We start from the raw sequence: 18,378 nt of genomic DNA, 5'->3' as shown, positions 1-18,378 counted from the left end.
AAGAACCACAAGATCAACTCAAAAGCCATACACCATGAAAACTTATAATGCTTATTACACAGTCCTGACAAAAGGTTCAAAGACTGCTAGCTGTATCAGAGGGGACCTCGGGTTAAATTCACCAAGTGTAACTAGAAAACACTAAAAGTCATCAGGATTTTGTATTGATCTCCCTTCAGCTCCTAGGTACAAGCTGCTGCTGGGACAGGAGCCCATGGTGATCCAGGAGAGACAAAGACATGTACCCAGTGTATAATGCACTGCTGTATTAGGAACACATGAACAACTGGAAATATAAGCTATTCCGTGGCATAACCTTGCTTCATGACCCATAATGAGGCTGTCATCGGACAAATGAGACCTGGGAGATGGTGGCCCTTTATGTGTCTGTTGATTCAGCAGTCAATCAAGTCCCTTAGAAATAAAGTTGCTAGAGTCCTGAACATGGTCACTTGTTTCCTATCCTAACAAGAGCTTCTTTAGGATGCCTTCATAGTTGACTAATTATTACATGGGAATTTGGAGTTCCCACTCTCATTAACAAAACAACTTAGAGATTCCGAGGGAACTTTAGGGCACACAGCTGGAAATCTCAGTACCTCCCAGAGGAAAAGAAAAAGAGAAAAGAGTAAGACCAAGAAAGAAAAAATCTATGCTGCTGAATTAGGCTGGCATGTTCGTTCAGCAATGGAGGTCTGCAAATAGCCACTTGGCAAACAAGCAGCTACATGGCAGAAGGGACATTGGGGAAGTTGTCTCCGAGAACAAGTGAGAAGCAGCTCAGTGTTATAGAAAGTATAGCCAGGATTTTGCCCTGCATATCAAAAGAAGATTTAAAAAAAAAAAAAAAGGCCGGGCGAGGTGGCACAAGCCTTTAATCCCAGCACTCGGGAGGCAGAGGCAGGCAGATTTCTGAATTCGAGGCCAGCCTGGTCTACAAAGTGAGTTCCAGGACAACCAGGGCTACACAGAAAAACCCTGTCTGGAAAAACCAAAAAAAAAAGGACAAGTTAAGCTTTCAGGTCTCACAGGAGCAGGTGGATAAACTCTAAAGCATTCCATACTACATAATGGAAGCTCTGCAAGTATTTTAAAAGGTAATAGAATATACAGTAGGTTTAGTCTTATTTCTGTAACTTTCTAACAATAAAATATACAGTTGGAAGTTCTATCTCCAACAGTCACAACTGATGTAAGAAGACTCAATCCAAATTACCCAAAAAAGTATATGTTGACTGTGCCAGACTCTGGACAAAACATTGTAAATTGAATGGCCCAACCTACTGAAAGCTTTCCCACTAACTATGAAGAAACAGATGAAGTTTGTAGAACCTGCAGGCCTCTTCCTCACAATAAGAAAGCAAGGACAAGGTCTATGTTCATTATATTTCTAAGCCTTATTTGACCTGTAAAAATACATTTTTCTATTTTGGAAAGCAAGATATTACATCACAAGGCAAGAGTCATTAAAATGATTATACATGTTCATATAAGATCTTCTAGAAATGTCTCTTAGGGAAGATGTTTATTTTGGTACTTACCATAGTACCCAAAGGGAAAAAGAAAATGAGGAAATGGATACAATCTAAATGATTAACCAGAGAGGAAACTGTGTTATATGAAATAATGTAACTATTAAGGAATATTTATTATTTTAAGTACACATCCCGAATGCTACTGACAGATCCCAACAAGACTATACAAAATACCTTTGACTGTAAATGTAGATAAAGACAAGAGACTAGCAGCACAAAGCACATGCTGCAGAACAATGTGGATAGTCATTTTCTTTGGTGTTAAGGCACTTGCTCCCTGCTGGATTACTCCACAGCTAAGCAAAACAGAACTCAAGCTCAAGTGGTCGGAATTAGGGGTTCATCACAGGTGTAGAAGTGCTAACTGTAAGCCCAAACAATAGGAACAGTCAAGACTATAAGATTTGTCACAGCTCATTTGCCACTTGTTTGACTAAGAGCACAAAAAGCAGGCCTCACTGGCAATGATCAAAAGACCCAAGAATTTCCCTTTAAACACTGTTTCCTAAAAAGGTGTTTGTCTATTCTATGCACAAAAGTAGCCATAACTAAGACAGGCATATGGGTTATAAACACAAACTGAAGCTGAGCAGTGGTGGCGCACACCTTTGATCCCAACACTTGGGAGGCAGAGGCAGGCAAATGTGAGTTCGAGGCCAGCCAGGTCTACAGAGTGAGTTCTAGGACAGCCAGGGCCACACAGAGAAACCCTGTCGCAAAAAAACAAACAACCAACCAACAACCATCCTCAGAAAATTAACCAGAAGGTAAAGACTAGCAGATACAGGGCTCCAGGTTTAGGAGGTTCCAGCACTATCACAGATGGGAGGGAAGGCCCACTTTGCACTGTTTACATACTCCCTCATTTCCATTCTTCTCCAGCACTCATTAGCTGTTACTTATATGAGCTATACATTAAAGGGCAAGTTTCCACAGCTAAGCTTCCACTCATTAAGGCTGAATGGCACACAGAATGCTAATGGCACACACAGAGACCACATTTTACCAACAGTACATCATTCTACTCATTGTGTTTTCATGATGTGTTTCTATCAGTATAAAAAAATCCTTTATATAGTGCAAAGACTAAAACTAGACTATGTATCATACACATGATAATATGCATGGTTTTGATATTACCATGTTTAGCTTCTATTATAAAAGTACTATAGTAATAGTTATAAAAACCTCTAACAACAACAAAAAAAAACCCTTAGTCTCCTACACAAATTTTACATAAAAATAAACTCTGGAACAATCACAGGCATCTTAATGATGAACATATCTTCTTCTTACATCATCCTTACAGCACTGCACTTGGTTTTTGATGTTGAAAAAGTATTATGTACAGGCTAGTGTGTGTAGCATGTATGCATGCTGTGTGTGCTTTGGGTTTTTGGCTTGTCTTTGAGATAGGGTCTTAATATGCAGCCTGCCTAGCCTATAACTCACTATGTAGACCAGGCTGTTCTTAAACTCACAGAAACCTGCTGGCCCCTGCTGGGATTAAAGGTGTGAGCCACACTTGGCTGGCTGTACTTGGTCTTATAACCCTTATTTTACTCAATTCTGTAATAATTATAAGAGGTTTTATTTTCTTTTAGAAAAATTTATACAGAGGAAATGGTCATTTAAAAAAACTAATGCACACTGACTGCTCTTCCAGAGGTCCTGAGCTCAATTCCCAACAACCACATGGTGGCTTACAACCATCTGTAATAAGATCTGATGCTGCTCTCTTCTGGTGTGTCTGAAGACAACTACAGTGTACTCATCTCATAAATAAAATTAATAAATCAAAAAAAGAAAGAAAGAAAGAAAGAAAGAAAGAAAGAAAGAAAGAAAGAAAGAAAGAAAGAAAGAAGCCGGGCAGTGGTGGCACACGCCTTTAGTCCCAGTACTTAGGCAGAGGCAGAGGGGCAGAGAGGCAGAGAGGCAGAGGCAGGTGGATTTCTGAGTTCAAGGCCAGCCTGATCTACAGAGTGAGTTCCAGTACAGCCAGGGCTATACAGAGAAACCCTGTCTCAAAAAAAACAAAACAAAACCTGTACATTGTTATTACATTTCCACTTAAATCTTTTTTAAAAACATTTGTTTACTTATATGTTTATTGTATGTGGGTGTTTTGCCTGCATGTATGTCTGTACCACATGCACACCTGGTATCTGAGGAAGACAGAGGGTGTCAGATCCCCTGGGACTAGAGTAAGCTGTGAGCTGGCATGTGGGTGCAAGTGATTGTAATGGGGCACTCTTGAAAAATAGGAAGTACTCTAAACTGCTGAACCATCTCTTCAACCTCAGATATAAATGGTGTTGTACTGAAGTCTAAGATTTGACATATCTTGCCACAAAGTAGGTATTTTCTAAATACTTGAAAAGATCAAACCTTTGTGACTACTTCTTATGAAAATATAAATGGCTAATTAGAGTGCTTCAGGCTCTGTCTTCCTTTAGTTATTACATCACTCTTCTCAATTCTCTTTCTTAATGAAAATTATTAGAAAACTAATCTGCCTCAGTGAAAAAATGACCTTTTGGCAATCAGAGGATGTGAACCTATGAGTCTCTAGATTTCAGTTTTGTTATTCATTAGAACACCAAACTAAAAGAATCAGTAAGTAGTAATGGCATATCAAAACACACAAATTGTTACTTCCTCTCTGAGGGAGCCTAATGAGAATCTATGTAGAAAACTCAAAGATCCTCCTGGAGTATTAATCCTCTTGTGTAACAATAACAGCAAAACGGATGAAATGTCAACCTTATTTTTTAAACAGACTAAGTCTCCTTTATACCCATCTGTTTGGAGTATCAGGTTTGTATTTTGAACTAGTTAAACTGTTGGGTATTAAGACAGGTTTTCTCCCCATAACTCTGCTGTCCTGAAACTCACTATGTAAACCAGGCTGATATCAAAGTCAGACATCCACCTACTTCTGCCTCCTTTGTGCTGGCTGGGATTAAAGGCATGCACCACCTGGGCAGATCTTGCCACCTTTTCAGCAATAGACAGTATGTCAAAGTCACAAAGCTAGTTTTAACAACCAAAGGCTCCAACAGTTTAGAGGGCTAGAGAATGGCCAACTTTACCAATGCAAAGACTTTTAGAAATTACATACATAAAAGATATGCTTAGGAACAAGCACAGGAAGGAACTCAAAACATAGTGCTCAGGACCTAGATGCATATGCTGTAATGGCTACACGTTTGGATGAAATATAAAAGTACCCCACAGATATGAGACACTCTGAAAGATAAAAAATTCCTAATGAATGGCTATGAACAGAGGTTGACTCCTTGATTCAATACTCATGTTTCTCTTTAAGACTGTACCACACCAGTTGAATAAGCAAGCCATGTTTAAGAAAGTAAATAGACAATATCCACAGCCCTAAATGGAATGCACACAACACATGCACCCCCTCCTTTAAAATCTCAGGGTCGTTTCAGAAGAGAGTGCAGAAAGAAAGACAAAGGAGTGATAGATGTTTTCTAAAAGAAAGAAGGATAATAAAAAGACTTAAAACCTTCTTTTCATACTCTGCATGCTTGACTTATACTTCAAACAACTGAATTTAAATGATGTTGATCATGAAGAAGGGGGGGGAGGAAGAAGAGGAAGAGGAGGGAGAGGAAGTAAAATAAGAAAGAGGAGGAAGATGAAGAGTTAGAGGAAGAGGAGATGGGGAGAAGAAACTAATGATGAAGATGATGGGAGAAATATCCGTGCTATTTCTTAGGTGACAATTATGAAACTTCTGGTCTATGACTCTCATAGAAGCTAAACAAACTAAAGAAAAAAAATGGCCAGGGTTTCTTTAAAGACCTTAAACAGAAGGAAGGCATGAAGGACAAGCGAGGGACGGCAGTAAAATGGGAAAATAAAGGATTCCTCTTTTGCACTAGAAAAGTAATTAATCTTTAGAAAAAAATAGAGAGAGCAGTAGTACTCCTGCAAAACTCAGAGTCTGGTACTCAGAAAGGCTATGGGAAGCCATCAAAATTTAAACTTTATTTTATGGTCAATTAAAGTATTTAGCAAATAGCAACAATATTACCACCTAATATTATACACATCTTGCTACAACAAAACCCTGAAATGAATACTGGTATCTAAACTTTGCACATCTGGAAATTAAAGCACAGAATGCTTAAGTAACTTGTCCAGGGAAAATCATTTAATGAGGATTTCAACTCAGGCAGTTTGTCTCCAATCATGAAATTGAAGATTCTATTACTTCCCAAACAAAGCAAATAAAAACCAAACACTATTAGGTAGAAAAGAATCTGCTCATCTTCTGAGAAGAGAACTTAGCCACTAATATTTGCCAACTATGCAAAGCAACAGACAGGGTGACAGGCATCTCGGGCACTCCTATAAGAGAATGAGTAGGCTTTAACAATACAGAAAGAAAGAAATTAATGTATTTACAAGGAAAGCAGGCAGCAAAATAAAGCTTAAATGCTTTAAATAAAAGAATTCCAGGTAACTTTAAGTTGTCTCCCAGACAATAGTACAGCAGCTAGTTTTCAAAAGGCTCTAAAGCATACGGCTGCTGAATGTCCATCATCATTAGGCTACTAAGCAAAATCACAAGGACAGTTGCCCACCTTGGATGTAGTGAATTCCTGACACCAGATAGTACCCAACTCTATTATACAAGGGCAGGGATGGGGTGGAGGTCCGGGTGGGGTTTGATTTCCTTATACAAACATATCTACTATAAATTTTGGCCTATAAATTGGGTATAAGGAATTAATACACAGCCATCATTTTCTGGAGTTCAACACAATCATTCACCCTCTTCTTTGAGAATTTTGCTTTCCACTTACAAGAAACACTTTACTGCCCACTTTTTGGTATATCCCAATTGCTGAATCACCACACTCACACTCTGAAGGCATTAAATAAAGGTAAATTGAACACAACTTTCAATTATGATTGACAAACAGGATAAGAATGTATGTATTGTGAATAAACAAGTCAGAGAGATGAATTAAGTCCCAGAGTTGTATTTCCTAAGGGTGCTCAGAAAGTCATAAAATTTGAAACTTACATTCATAAGTAGAATCTATAAGATCTTAATTAAATCCAGCCTGGATAACTACTTCAAAACAAATAAACAAACAAAAAAAACTCATTTAGTGTTTATGACTAGGAATTTTCTATTATGTTAGTTTGGACTTGCTGTCTGAAAAAAAAATCATTGCAACTTGTGCCCAGGAAGGAATATTCTGTGCAATTACAGAAAAGTCAAATAGAATAACTTACTCCTTTGTTTTCGGACTGGAGAAGATAAAAGGATGTTTCCAAAGATGCCCAAACCAATGCACATTCTAAACCTCTATTCCTTCTCCATCTAAGTACTTTATCTAATACTTTCTGGTTTACAGCTTAGCCTTTTGTGGCTACCTACTTTATTATAAAAAGCTGCCCAATTATCCAAAACAAGAACCATTTCTAGTATTATAATTTCCCTTTCTAAACTGTTTCTAATAGCTTCTTCCTCCCTTTAAAATCAAGCTCTTCTTTAAATTAAAGCAATTTCTTGAATTAAAACAGTTTTCAGTAGGTAATTTATCTCAAGACAACATTTTAGACCTCATTTCTTTCTATACTTTGTAACTAAAGAATCCACTTAATTGGATCCATTCTGAAACAAAATGCATGCTACAACAGTAACATGTCTTGTTTATGTTTTGTTTCATGTGATATTGGGAATAAAACATAGGGCTTGTATATTCTAGGTGGTACACACTAACACAGAGCTACATTCCTTAACCTTTTCATGCTTTTCTTATCATCTGAAAGGCTCCTTTAATTATATTTGAGACTGTTATAGCTCAGTTTGACTTGGAACTTGGTCACCCTCCTGCCATTACCTCCCAAGCCAAGTGCCACTGTACCCACCAGATACCTCTTTTTTTTAGCCATTATCCTTTTATCCTTTTGTGATCTTAACTATTTTCAGTGGCTAACTTCATATGTTGTCTGCATGAGCTGGGTGTGGTGATATATGCCTTCAATCCCAGCACTTGAAAGGCAAAAACAGGAGGGTATCTGAGTTGCTGTTCAGCCTGGCCTATAGAACTAGTTTTAGAACAGCCAGAGCTACACAGAGAAACCCTGTCTTAAAAACAAAAGGGTTGGGGCTAGAGAGATGGCTCAGTGGTTAAAAGCACTGACTGATCTTTCAGAGGTCCTGAGTTCAATTCCCAGCAACCACATGATGGCTCACAACCATCTGTAATGGTATCTGATGCTCTCTTCTGGTGTGTCTGAAGATTGCAACAGTGTACTCATAGTCATTAAATGAATAAAAAGATCTTTAAAAAAAGAAAAAGGAGCCAGAATCAACAAGTTTGATACCCAACATCTGCAAAAACAAACAAAAAGGTTGCCTCCACCATGAAATCTTAAAGCAATGATAGTACTCAACTATAAAGCTAGAAATAACTAAAAATGTCATAGTTCCAAATCAGATATCAAATCAATAATTAACTACTGAGTTAGATTCCACTACAAAAACTGAGAGTTGCAATTTATCTACATGATCTAGGTTTTGTTATAATTGTCATCATCACCATCATTAACTAAATTACTTAGCAGGAAGTCAATCACAAATGAAAAGGAGGCAAGAAAGGTAAGATGCTTAGGTTAGGATACAGTTTGTGAGTGGCAGAACTTGACCTTTTGTTTTATAGTGCTTTTCAATATTACAAATTAAAGAAAATCTGATTAAGAATGATTAAGAGAGCTACCTGGTCACACTACAAGCCCAGTAATGCCTTGAGACCTAGAAAAACGGTCCTTTTATTTCAAAGTGTATTTTTAAAAATCTGATCTGTAAAATATTACTACTTTCTATTGTTCTGATAAAACACTGATCAAAAGGAACTTGGGGAGGAAATGGTTTATTTGGCTTACATGTCCCAGTTCACAACACACTGAAGCAGAAGCCATGAAGGAATGCTGCTTACTGGCTTACTCTGCATGGGTTTGCCCAGCCAGCCTTCTTATACAACTACCACCTCAGCCACAGTAGATTGAGCCTTCTAACATCAACCATTAATCTAGAACAACCCACCCACCACCACCTCTTGCCTATAGGCCGATCTTAGGGAAGCAGTTTTTCAGTTTCCCAATTGAGGTTCCCTCTTTCCAAATGACTAAAACTTTCCAAATGACTAAATTCATGTAAGTCACCAACATATAACTATAGCTATATAACATATAACTATTTGATAATGTATATAATACATTATCAAAAAATGAGGACTATGGAGATGGCAAAGCTGTAAAGAGTACTTGCTGCTCTTGCAGAGGGCCTGGGTTCAGTTCCTAGCATCCACATAGTGGTTGAAAACCATCCACATGACTCCAGGGTATTCCAGGGTATTTGATGTCCTCTTCTGATCTTTGAGGGTACCAGGCATACATGTGGTACACATACTAACATGAAGGTACACATACATAAAAAATACCCATAAGATAAATCTAATAAAAAATATTTAAGTAATTATTTCATTTGATTAGTGTAAACCATGCAATGTCAGATGACAAATAGTAGACAGTTGGAGATGAAGTTTTCCTAAAGTTAGAATTTAATGTGATTAGTGCTTTTTGTGACAAGTTTGAGAGACTTGGAATCCAAAGAGAAAGGAAGTAACATAAGGTGGTATTTTAAAACATTTTTAGACACTGTCAAAAAGCAAAGCAAAACAAAAAGCTGCCTAAATCTGTGTGCTTACTCACTCAAAACTGTAATTATGAAAAATGGACAGAATATTTTTTCACATTTGTAGAGCACTTCATAAGATCTTTACATTTATTGACTCCTTGGCCCTCCTGTGAAGCACTGGAGAAAAAGGGTTTTAGGTAACCTAGTGAAAGTCAAAGAACACATTAGTGGACAGGCCAGGACACCCAAGACAGAGGCTATTGAATTATTGTAATAGTTCTGACAATAATATACCATTTTTAAGAAAAGATTTCAGTGTAAGAAACTAGTCCCTAGGTCCTTGGGTACACTTTTGCTTTATGCTGTCCCTCTTGCTCATTATAATAATAAATTATGGTTGGTGAGATATGTAAGAGAACATGAAATCACTTTGGAAAAGCTTGTTTTAAATATTAATCTTTCTTTTAAATATTTTCAAAATAAATTCCTAATAACATTAAAATCAGCGCGTCTTGATCAGACCTGTAAAAACATGTCTCTGATCACTACTGATGATAAAGCTTCCTCATGGTAAAGGGGAAAAAATAAGTTTAAAAAAAAACAAAAACAAATCCAAACTTCTTTGTTTTTCTATTGCATTATACATAAGCTAGACCATCATAACAAGCAGGATAAAACTGATTAAGGGTTACAGATGTAGCTCAGTTGTAGAATGTTTGCCTAGCGTGTTCAATCACCTCAGTTCAATCCCCAGTACCTCAAAAGGAAAAAGAAACCAATGACTGACATGATCCAATAACTCCACTCTTAGATGTATACACCTGAAGGAATTGAGAACAGTACTTCAAATGTGTGTTCAAATATCAATGTTCATAGCAGTATCATTCCTAACAGCCAAACCTGGGAATTACTATGGAAAGAATATATTCAGGGGACCACAGAAATTAGTAATATGACATAGTTAGAAAGCTATTACTAAAAGAATATTAAGAAAGCAACAAGAAAGTCCAGGTACAGTAGTGCTTGGGAAGCTGAAGTAGTTCTAGGTCTGCCTGGGCCTACGGAACAAGAACCAACAAGCCTGGGCAAGTTGGTGGGACCAATTTCTCTATCAATCTAAAAAAAGGGTCAGGGATAGTGTGGTATTGTTTTTTTTTTTTAAAGATTTATTTATTTATTATATGTAAGTACACTGTAGCTGTCTTCAGACACTCCAAAAGAGGGCGCCAAATCTCGCTGCGGATGGTTGTGAGCCACCATGTGGTTGCTGGGATTTGAACTCTGGACCTTCGGAAGAGCAGTCAGGTGCTCTTACCCACTGAGCCATCTCACCAGCCCTAGTGTGGTATTGTTGACTAGCGTTTAAGGAGTAACTAGGTTCAATCTCTAATAGGAGAAGGGGAATAAGGAGTGAAGAGTAAGAGTAGTCTACAAACAGCCATAGCATATTTTAAGGCCTAGTGGTTTATCAGAAACATGTCGTATCTAAGAAGTTTAAAAAGTTTACAATGCTCAATTAACAGTGTGAGGTAAAGGCAGATGACAAGGGAAATACAGCAGAGGAAGGCAACCACAGCCTCCTAGATAAGCACTATGCACATTAGAAGGAAATGAAAACGTGCACACGCACGTACACCCAAAAAAAGAAGCATGGAGAAGTAAAAGCAATGATTTTAAGAGGGGCTAGCAAAAGCATGAGTTATCTCAGCACCTACTTGAACACAGTCCTAAGATTTCGGTGTCACCATTCTGTAAATGTCAATTGAGTCAAGTTGTATTGTCTGTTTCTGTAAGTTAGTGTCTTCCACCTTGCTCAGACTCAGAATGCTAAGGTTACAGTGTAAGCCGACCATGCTCAGATACTGTTTTCTGTTCTTTAACCCTCCCTTAGCCTTGGAGATTTCTTACATGCACTAATAACAATTATTGAAAACAAAAGAATAAAATCATTAACTACAATCATGAATTCTCTTCACAATTCTAATAGTTTCCATGTGTGCATATTTTGAGGCTCTGATAATACTATAGAAACATTTTTAATGTCCTTTGTATTATCATGAAATGGATTTCTTTATTGTTGGCAGTGTTCTTTGCTCTCAAGTCTCTTTTGGTAGATAATAGTGTTAGCTAGACAAATGTAAATTGAGAAGACAGAGTGCATAAAAAGCAAAACTTGACTCAAGTGCTGAGATTAATATTAAGAATAAAATGTAAACTAAGTTGTAAGAAATGACTATGTGATAGGAAAAACAGAAGGAGTACATAATTTGAGAAGAAATATCCTAAGAGAAAATTAAACTAGTTATTTTAATGACTCAAAAAATTTATCACTGGCTGGGTGATGGTGACACACACCTTTAATCCTAGCACTCAAATCTACAGAGCTATCTCCAGGACAGCCAAGGATATAAAAAGAAAACAAGTCTCAAAAAAACGATAAAACAAAACAATTATTACAAAAGGATAGAAAATTTCTCTTTAACTTGTCTGCTGACAATTAGACAAACCAATAAAGCAGTTTTAAAATATAAATTTTAAATATAAATATAGCTTTAAAATCAAAGAAACAATGGCATCAAATCATTTTTGATTTTTTACCAAGGTAAGCTCTGCATGTTTGATTAAGCAGCTTGTTAAAATAGATCTATGCTTTAGTTATTAAGAAATGCATATTGAAAGAAAACTCACTGTGCTTCTCTGTACATCTAGATCTAAACAACTTACCAAGTGAGGCATTAATTCTTAAAGGAGTCTCTTCAGTAACTACAACAGATATAGTCTCTTACTTTGCTACTCACCTCAAGCTGATACCTATCCATGGAAGCCAAGGATGCTAACTCCCTATTGATTGAGGAACCCTGTTGGTTAATTCTTATTTATTTATTTATTTTTATTAGATATTTTCTTTATTTACATTTCAAATGCTATCCCAAAAGTTCCTTATACCCTCCTCCGCTGTTGGTCAATTCTTACCTGTTGCTATGCTTAGACTTTTCCCGGTCCTTATCCTTATCCTTCTTGTGCTCCTTATGCCGGTGTTCTCGATCTTTGTGTTTATCTTTGTGTTTGTGAGAATCTGCAATCATAAGAGACAAGTCAGTCACAAGGAATCATAAGGTATCATTTGCCTGCCTGCCTGCCTGCCTGCCTTAACAAACAACTTTAGAAACAGAAGTCAGTCAAATGGCAAAGTGACCATAAAAGCACATCCTACTGGTAGGAGACTTCACAAAGACATCCCATTGCCTTGCCTCAAATCCAGTAACTTATAAATACTAAGCAAGCACTGTACCACTCAGCTGCCTCCATGGCTTCATTTCCTGCTGAGTGAAAACCATTACATGGAAGTACTGTAATTTACAACTCACATGTTGATGAACCTTTGCTTCTACATGAACTGAAACTGGTAGATCATATAAAAAATTCACTTTTAAATTTATAGGAAACTGCTCAACTATATATTCCTAAGTGGCATACTCTCATATATTTCCATGAATAATTAAGAGTTCCAAGCTACTACAAATCATTAGCAACATCTAGAATTACCAGTGTTAGCTTTTTTTGTTTATTTGTTTTTCTTTAAGGCAAACTATGCAGCTCTGGCGAGCATGTAATTCTCTGTGTACATCAGGCTGTCCTCAATCTGAGGGCCCCACCTACCTCTGCTTCCTGAGTACATTACAATGCCTGGCTAGCAGCCTTTACTGTCTTAATTGTTGCTATTCTAAAAGGTCTATTATGGTGGTTTGAGTAAGAATGATCCTCTGGCCCCCAATAGTATCATATGAATGCTTGGTCATCAGGTAGTGGCACTGTTTGAAACTTGTAGCTATATTAGAGAAAGTGTATCACTGGGAGTGGGCTTTGAGGTTTCAAAAGCCAAAAGCAGGCCCAGGAGCCTCTCGGACGGTAGACCAGAATCGGAGTATAGCTGTCAGCTACTTCTCTAGCTTCACGCCTCCCTCCTGCTGCCATGCACCTAAACCTCTGCTGAAACTGTAAGCAAGTCCCCAGTTAAATGCCTTCTTTTGTAAGATTTGCTTTGGTTGTGATGTTTTATTTATGTATATATACATAATTATATATGGATATGTGTATGTATACATATATATAATTAGCCTGCTGGGTTTTTTAAATTATTTTTAAAAATTTTACCCATGAATGATTTACCTGCATGTATGTAAATGCCCTGTGTTTCTGTGTGCTGGGTCCCTGTGGAGGCCATAAGAGTATTGGATTCTCCAGAACTGAAGTGCTTAGAGCCAAACCTAGGTCCTCTACAAGAGCAAGTGCTCTTAACCAGCCAGCACCCTCATTGTAAATTTAATTCCTGATTTTCTTCTAATGATTAAATAATATTTAATGAAAGCTATTTGTGCTTATTGACTATTCACATCCTTTAAATAACTATGGCAAGTTCTCCCACTACAGTATTTGCTTGTTTGACATTGTATTACTGAGCTGTACATGTTCTTCCCCCTACTCCCTGGTTTTTCAGGACAGGGTTTCTCTGTGTAGACCAGACTACCCTTGAACTCACAGAGATCCACCTGCCTCTGTAAGTTCTTTATATATTTCTGGATTGCTATTTTTGGCCACATATATTATGATACTATGGCTTGCTATTTTGGATAGATATCTTCCAACCTCAGAGACCCAAGTGTTAGAAATTATAAAAGTGAACTAACAGGCTTTTAAAAAAACAGAGAGAGATTTAAGTATATGGGTATTTTGCTTGTATGGATGTCTGTGTACCATGTGTATGCAATGCCTGGGAAGCCAGACATTAGATTCTCTAGAACTGGAGCTGTCCTGAGCCTCCATGTGGGTGCTGGAAATCAACACCGCATTCTCTGGAAGAACAGCCAGTGCTCCTAACTGCTAAGTTATCTCTGTAGTCACCATGACCAGTCATTCATAAATAAAGGTGTTTTTCAAAGAGCCTAAGTTTTAAAATTTAGTCAAATTTTATTTAATCAATTCTCTTGATTTGAGCTTTGCTTACCAAAACATCAGTTGCTCGCCCACATTCTCACCCCCACCCAGTTAGTACTTTGATAATATCCCCTCCATTACTTACACTTATCCCCACTCCCACTGATTCCCTTTCTATTCTTATTTACTGGGGTGCCTTTTGGAACACAGGAAAGAAACAGTGCTATATGTATCTCTGATTCTGGCTTATTGCTGTGTACCTATCTATATCCCAGTTCTGGGGAGACAGAGACAGACAGATCTCTGGAAGCCCCAGTTCAATAAATATTTTATCTACAAAAAAAAAAAAAAAAAAAAAGGTGAAAAGAGGCTGTAGAGTACCTGCTGCTCTTTCAGATAGATGACAGAGGTTCAGTTCATAGCATCCATGTTAGGGGCAACTCACAACCTCCTGTAATTCTAGCCCCTTGAGATCTAACACCCTCTTTTGGCCTCCAGGGCCACCTACTCATACATACACATGGACAAGTAATAAGATACATCTTTAAAAATAAGGCAGAGCAAGCCTGAAAAAGACATCTGATGTTGACCTGCAAATGCACATGCACCGTCTCTTGCACTTGTACAAATGTCAGTACAGCACCCAACATCAGCTCATAAAGGCATTGCAACTCCCCATTTGCTCTCCTTGTTCTAGTGAAAAATCAGCTACCACACTAGCAGCACACTCAAGAAACATGTGGTGAGGAACTGATACTTCCTTCTAATAGCCACGTGAAGAAATTATCTTATCTTGGAAGTGAATATGCCATAGCCCAATTTAGCCTTCCTATGACTGTAACTCTGGGTGACATGAAGTTTTATGAAAAACTTTTTTTTTTAAATGAATTCTTCCTTACATTCAACCAGCCTAAGGAATGTAACATATTTGACACTTATAGCCAACCTATATCAACTAAATTTGAAGTAGCATGTTTCACAGCAATAAGATTATATATAAATTAAGTATTGCTGATCTGACGCAACTGAAGTGATATTTGGCATAACTGAGTGTCTCTTCTAGACAGATCCCAAGGAAAGAGAAATATTAATACTTGGAAGATCAAGGCCCTGGTTCTAAGAACTTTCCATCCCAGAGATGAGAATAATAAAGCATAGTGTTGGAAGACTGAACTCCAATCTCCCATGCAGTGTGCAGGATCCTCTGACTTCTAAGTCTCCAGTCTGAAGTCTTAGCATGCTGAGTCAATCAGGATAAAGCTGGGGACTTTTACCTCAGGGCATAAAAATGACAACCTGAAATAAAGCATGTGTTGTTTTGTTCATAGTTAGAAATCAGTAAATGGGCTTCAGAATGTTGAACATTAAGATCTACTGCTTTGGTTCAAAGGCATGACAAGGAAATTATCTGAGAGAAGGGAGAAAATGAGCACCACTGTATGTAATTCAACAAATCCATGACCACATACAAAAAAAACTGGAAGACATACATTTAAAAAAGAATGTAGTAATTTTAAAATTTAGAAATTTATGAACTTGAGTTCTTAAGTGTGCGTCATCTTATTTTCCATAATGAACTACTTTTATAATAAAGTTAGCTAGAGATTAGAAAACTTTACAATGTGAAGCCAGAACTGGTAGTACACGCCTTTAATCCCAACACTCAGGAGACAAAGGCAGACAGATTTAGTTCAAGGCCAGCCTGATCTACACAAAGAGTTCCAGGACAACCAGGGTTACAGACAGACCCCGTCTAAATAAACAAATTAATTTTTGTCAAATACAAACATGCAAAAGTCACTAAAAAGCACGAAACTTTAAAATACAAATTCATAGTAGTTCCTATTAGAGTTCACATGTTATCTTCCTGAAATGCATACATTTTCAAAATGGAATTTAAAACCAGGTCCCAAGCCTTTGAAAACAAATGCTATCTAAAAATGTAAAAATTAACTATCTCAGAGAAAATTAGGGTTGCTGGTAAATAAATCCATGGTCAAAACATCTAGGCCAATAATATGAACTCAAAGTCATTACATATCTAGTATATCCTCAAACTCTGCTACAAATGCTGAGAGAGATTTTAAATTAAAAACAAAACAGGGCTGGTGAGATGGCTCAGTGGGTAAGAGCACCTGACTGCTCTTCAAGGTCCAGAGTTCGAATCCCAGCAACCACATGGTGGCTCACAACCATCCGTAACGAGATCTGGCGCCCTCTTCTGGAGTGTCTGAAGACAGCTACAGTGTACTTACATGTAATAAAAAAAAAAAAAAACAAAGCAGAAAAGAAGATAAAAGTTCTCTATGTCTGCCAAGGTAGCTCAGGCTGGAAAAATCCCTGATGCCAAACATGACAATTATGTGCAATGCCCAGGAATCTACATAGCAGAAAAATGACTTCCATGGATTGTCTTCTGACCAGAACATGTGTTCCATAACCCTGTCTGCCCACCAACCTCTACATACAAATCAATGTAAGTGTAATAAGAGATGAATGTCTGTTGAGCTCTATAAATCAATACAGTTGAGTTCTACATGGCAGACTTGGATATCTGAGGAAAAATGTTACAGTAGATTCAAATCACTATTCAAGTAGCACTGACACAAAGAAAGTTGTTAAACAATCATTTAACATTTAAAAAACTTAATAATCTACTAACTTAACTGTATAGATGCCCTGTCTACTAGTAGGTAAATTGATAGATTAAAACCTTTACCCCTGCTGGGCACGGCGGCACACGCCTTTAATCCCAGCACTTGGGAGGCAGAGGCAGGCAGATTTCTGAGTACGAGGCCAGCCTGGTCTACAGAGTGAATTCCAGGAAAGCCAGGGCTACACAGAGAAACCCTATCTTGAAAAACCAAAAAAAAAAAAAAAAAAAAAAAACTTTACCCCAACAGTGGTGGAGCACACCTTTAGGCCCAGCACTCAGGGCAGAAGCAGGTAGAGTTTGAGGCCTGCCTGGGTCTACGGATTGAGTTCAAGGACAGCCAGGACTTCACAGAGAACCCATGTCTCAGAAGAAAAAAGAAATCTTTAAAAGTATCTTAAAAAATACTTCTGAGTAAATTCGAGTTGGGATCAAGAATTATAAAGATAGATGAGAAACACTAGCAAAGGTTGCTGGCTATTAAAGTTACGATGGATATACAGGAAATCAAACTACAGTTACACATGTGCATCCTTGAAACTTTTACATCTAGATAATGAACATGATCTCTAAGCATTTTCCTTTCCATTCTTTATTTTTTGTTATTATGTAATAGAACAAAATAAGCATAATTCAAGGAGAATCTATTGAGGAGGAAAAAAGAAACAATTTTGTTTGGAATTGGGGCTAGGGGTCAAATCCAAAGTCCTTTTCTACCTTGGAAACTGGTTACTTTTGAATATTCCCAGCCCTTGGGTTTTTGAAACAAGAGCTTGCTAAGCTGTCTATAGAACTCAAGATCCCCCTGCCTCCACCTCCTAAGTACACTGGGAAAACAGACCTTTGCCACCACAGTAGGTGACAAAAGATAAATTTTAATATATAGTTAACCCTGGGTCAGTGTTCTACTCTAGGATGATAGCTACTTCAATCTGAAAAAGACCAAAAATCATACTTAAAGGAAAAACAATAAAACAAACAAAAAACAATAAACAAATAAAAAACAATAAAAAAAAAACCAGAAACCAGAAGACAGTGATAGCAAAAAATTAAGAACAATGGGAAAATTTCAAGAAAATAGAAGTTGAACCCAGTTCTAAGAACTTATTGTGAAAAAGAGTATAGAGGAAGAGGGAAGGGATCTTCTGAGGTCCTAGTAGCTGGAAGAACCAGAGGCCCTAGTAAAACAGAAAGCTATACACAAAAAGTAAGACTTTATTTGTCTAACTGAAGCCAAGTATATAAGGCAGTAGTGGGACACCTGACCTAGATAGCACAAAGGAAGAGGCAGTAAGTAAAAGGTAAAACCCAGTAAAAGCACACAGAACTCTATCATGCATGCTGAAAATACTTGTTTATAGAGAATACATTAGTGGCTTTAAAGATTAAGTATACCTCCTAGAATTTGTCAAAAAGTAGATATTGTTAAAATATCTCACTCAAAGTATCTATCAAATGCAAAAAGAACTGTAAAAAACTTGACTGATAGCTAAGAAATGAAACATGCCAACCACTGTGTACTATAGCACCATAAAAATCCACATAACACAACTGGGTTTTTTTTTTTTTTT

General features: G+C 37.3%; 1 protein-coding gene across 1 annotated transcript in view; it reads right to left on the bottom strand.

Annotated features, from left to right (window-relative positions):
- Nucleotides 1-18,378, bottom strand: part of Top1 (DNA topoisomerase I) — a gene marked incomplete at its 3' end in the record, with an annotated part of 78,471 nt that overhangs the window by 39,508 nt on the left and 20,585 nt on the right. The window contains exon 3 of the mRNA XM_029468575.1: nt 12,193-12,295. Within this exon, the coding sequence (XP_029324435.1) occupies nt 12,193-12,295 (103 nt within the window). The remainder of the gene's footprint in view (nt 1-12,192; nt 12,296-18,378) is intronic.

This window comes from Mus caroli, chromosome 2 (genome assembly GCF_900094665.2).
Source record: "Mus caroli chromosome 2, CAROLI_EIJ_v1.1, whole genome shotgun sequence".
Taxonomy (NCBI): Eukaryota; Metazoa; Chordata; class Mammalia; order Rodentia; family Muridae; genus Mus; species Mus caroli.
This window is presented reverse-complemented; position numbering and strand designations above follow the sequence as displayed.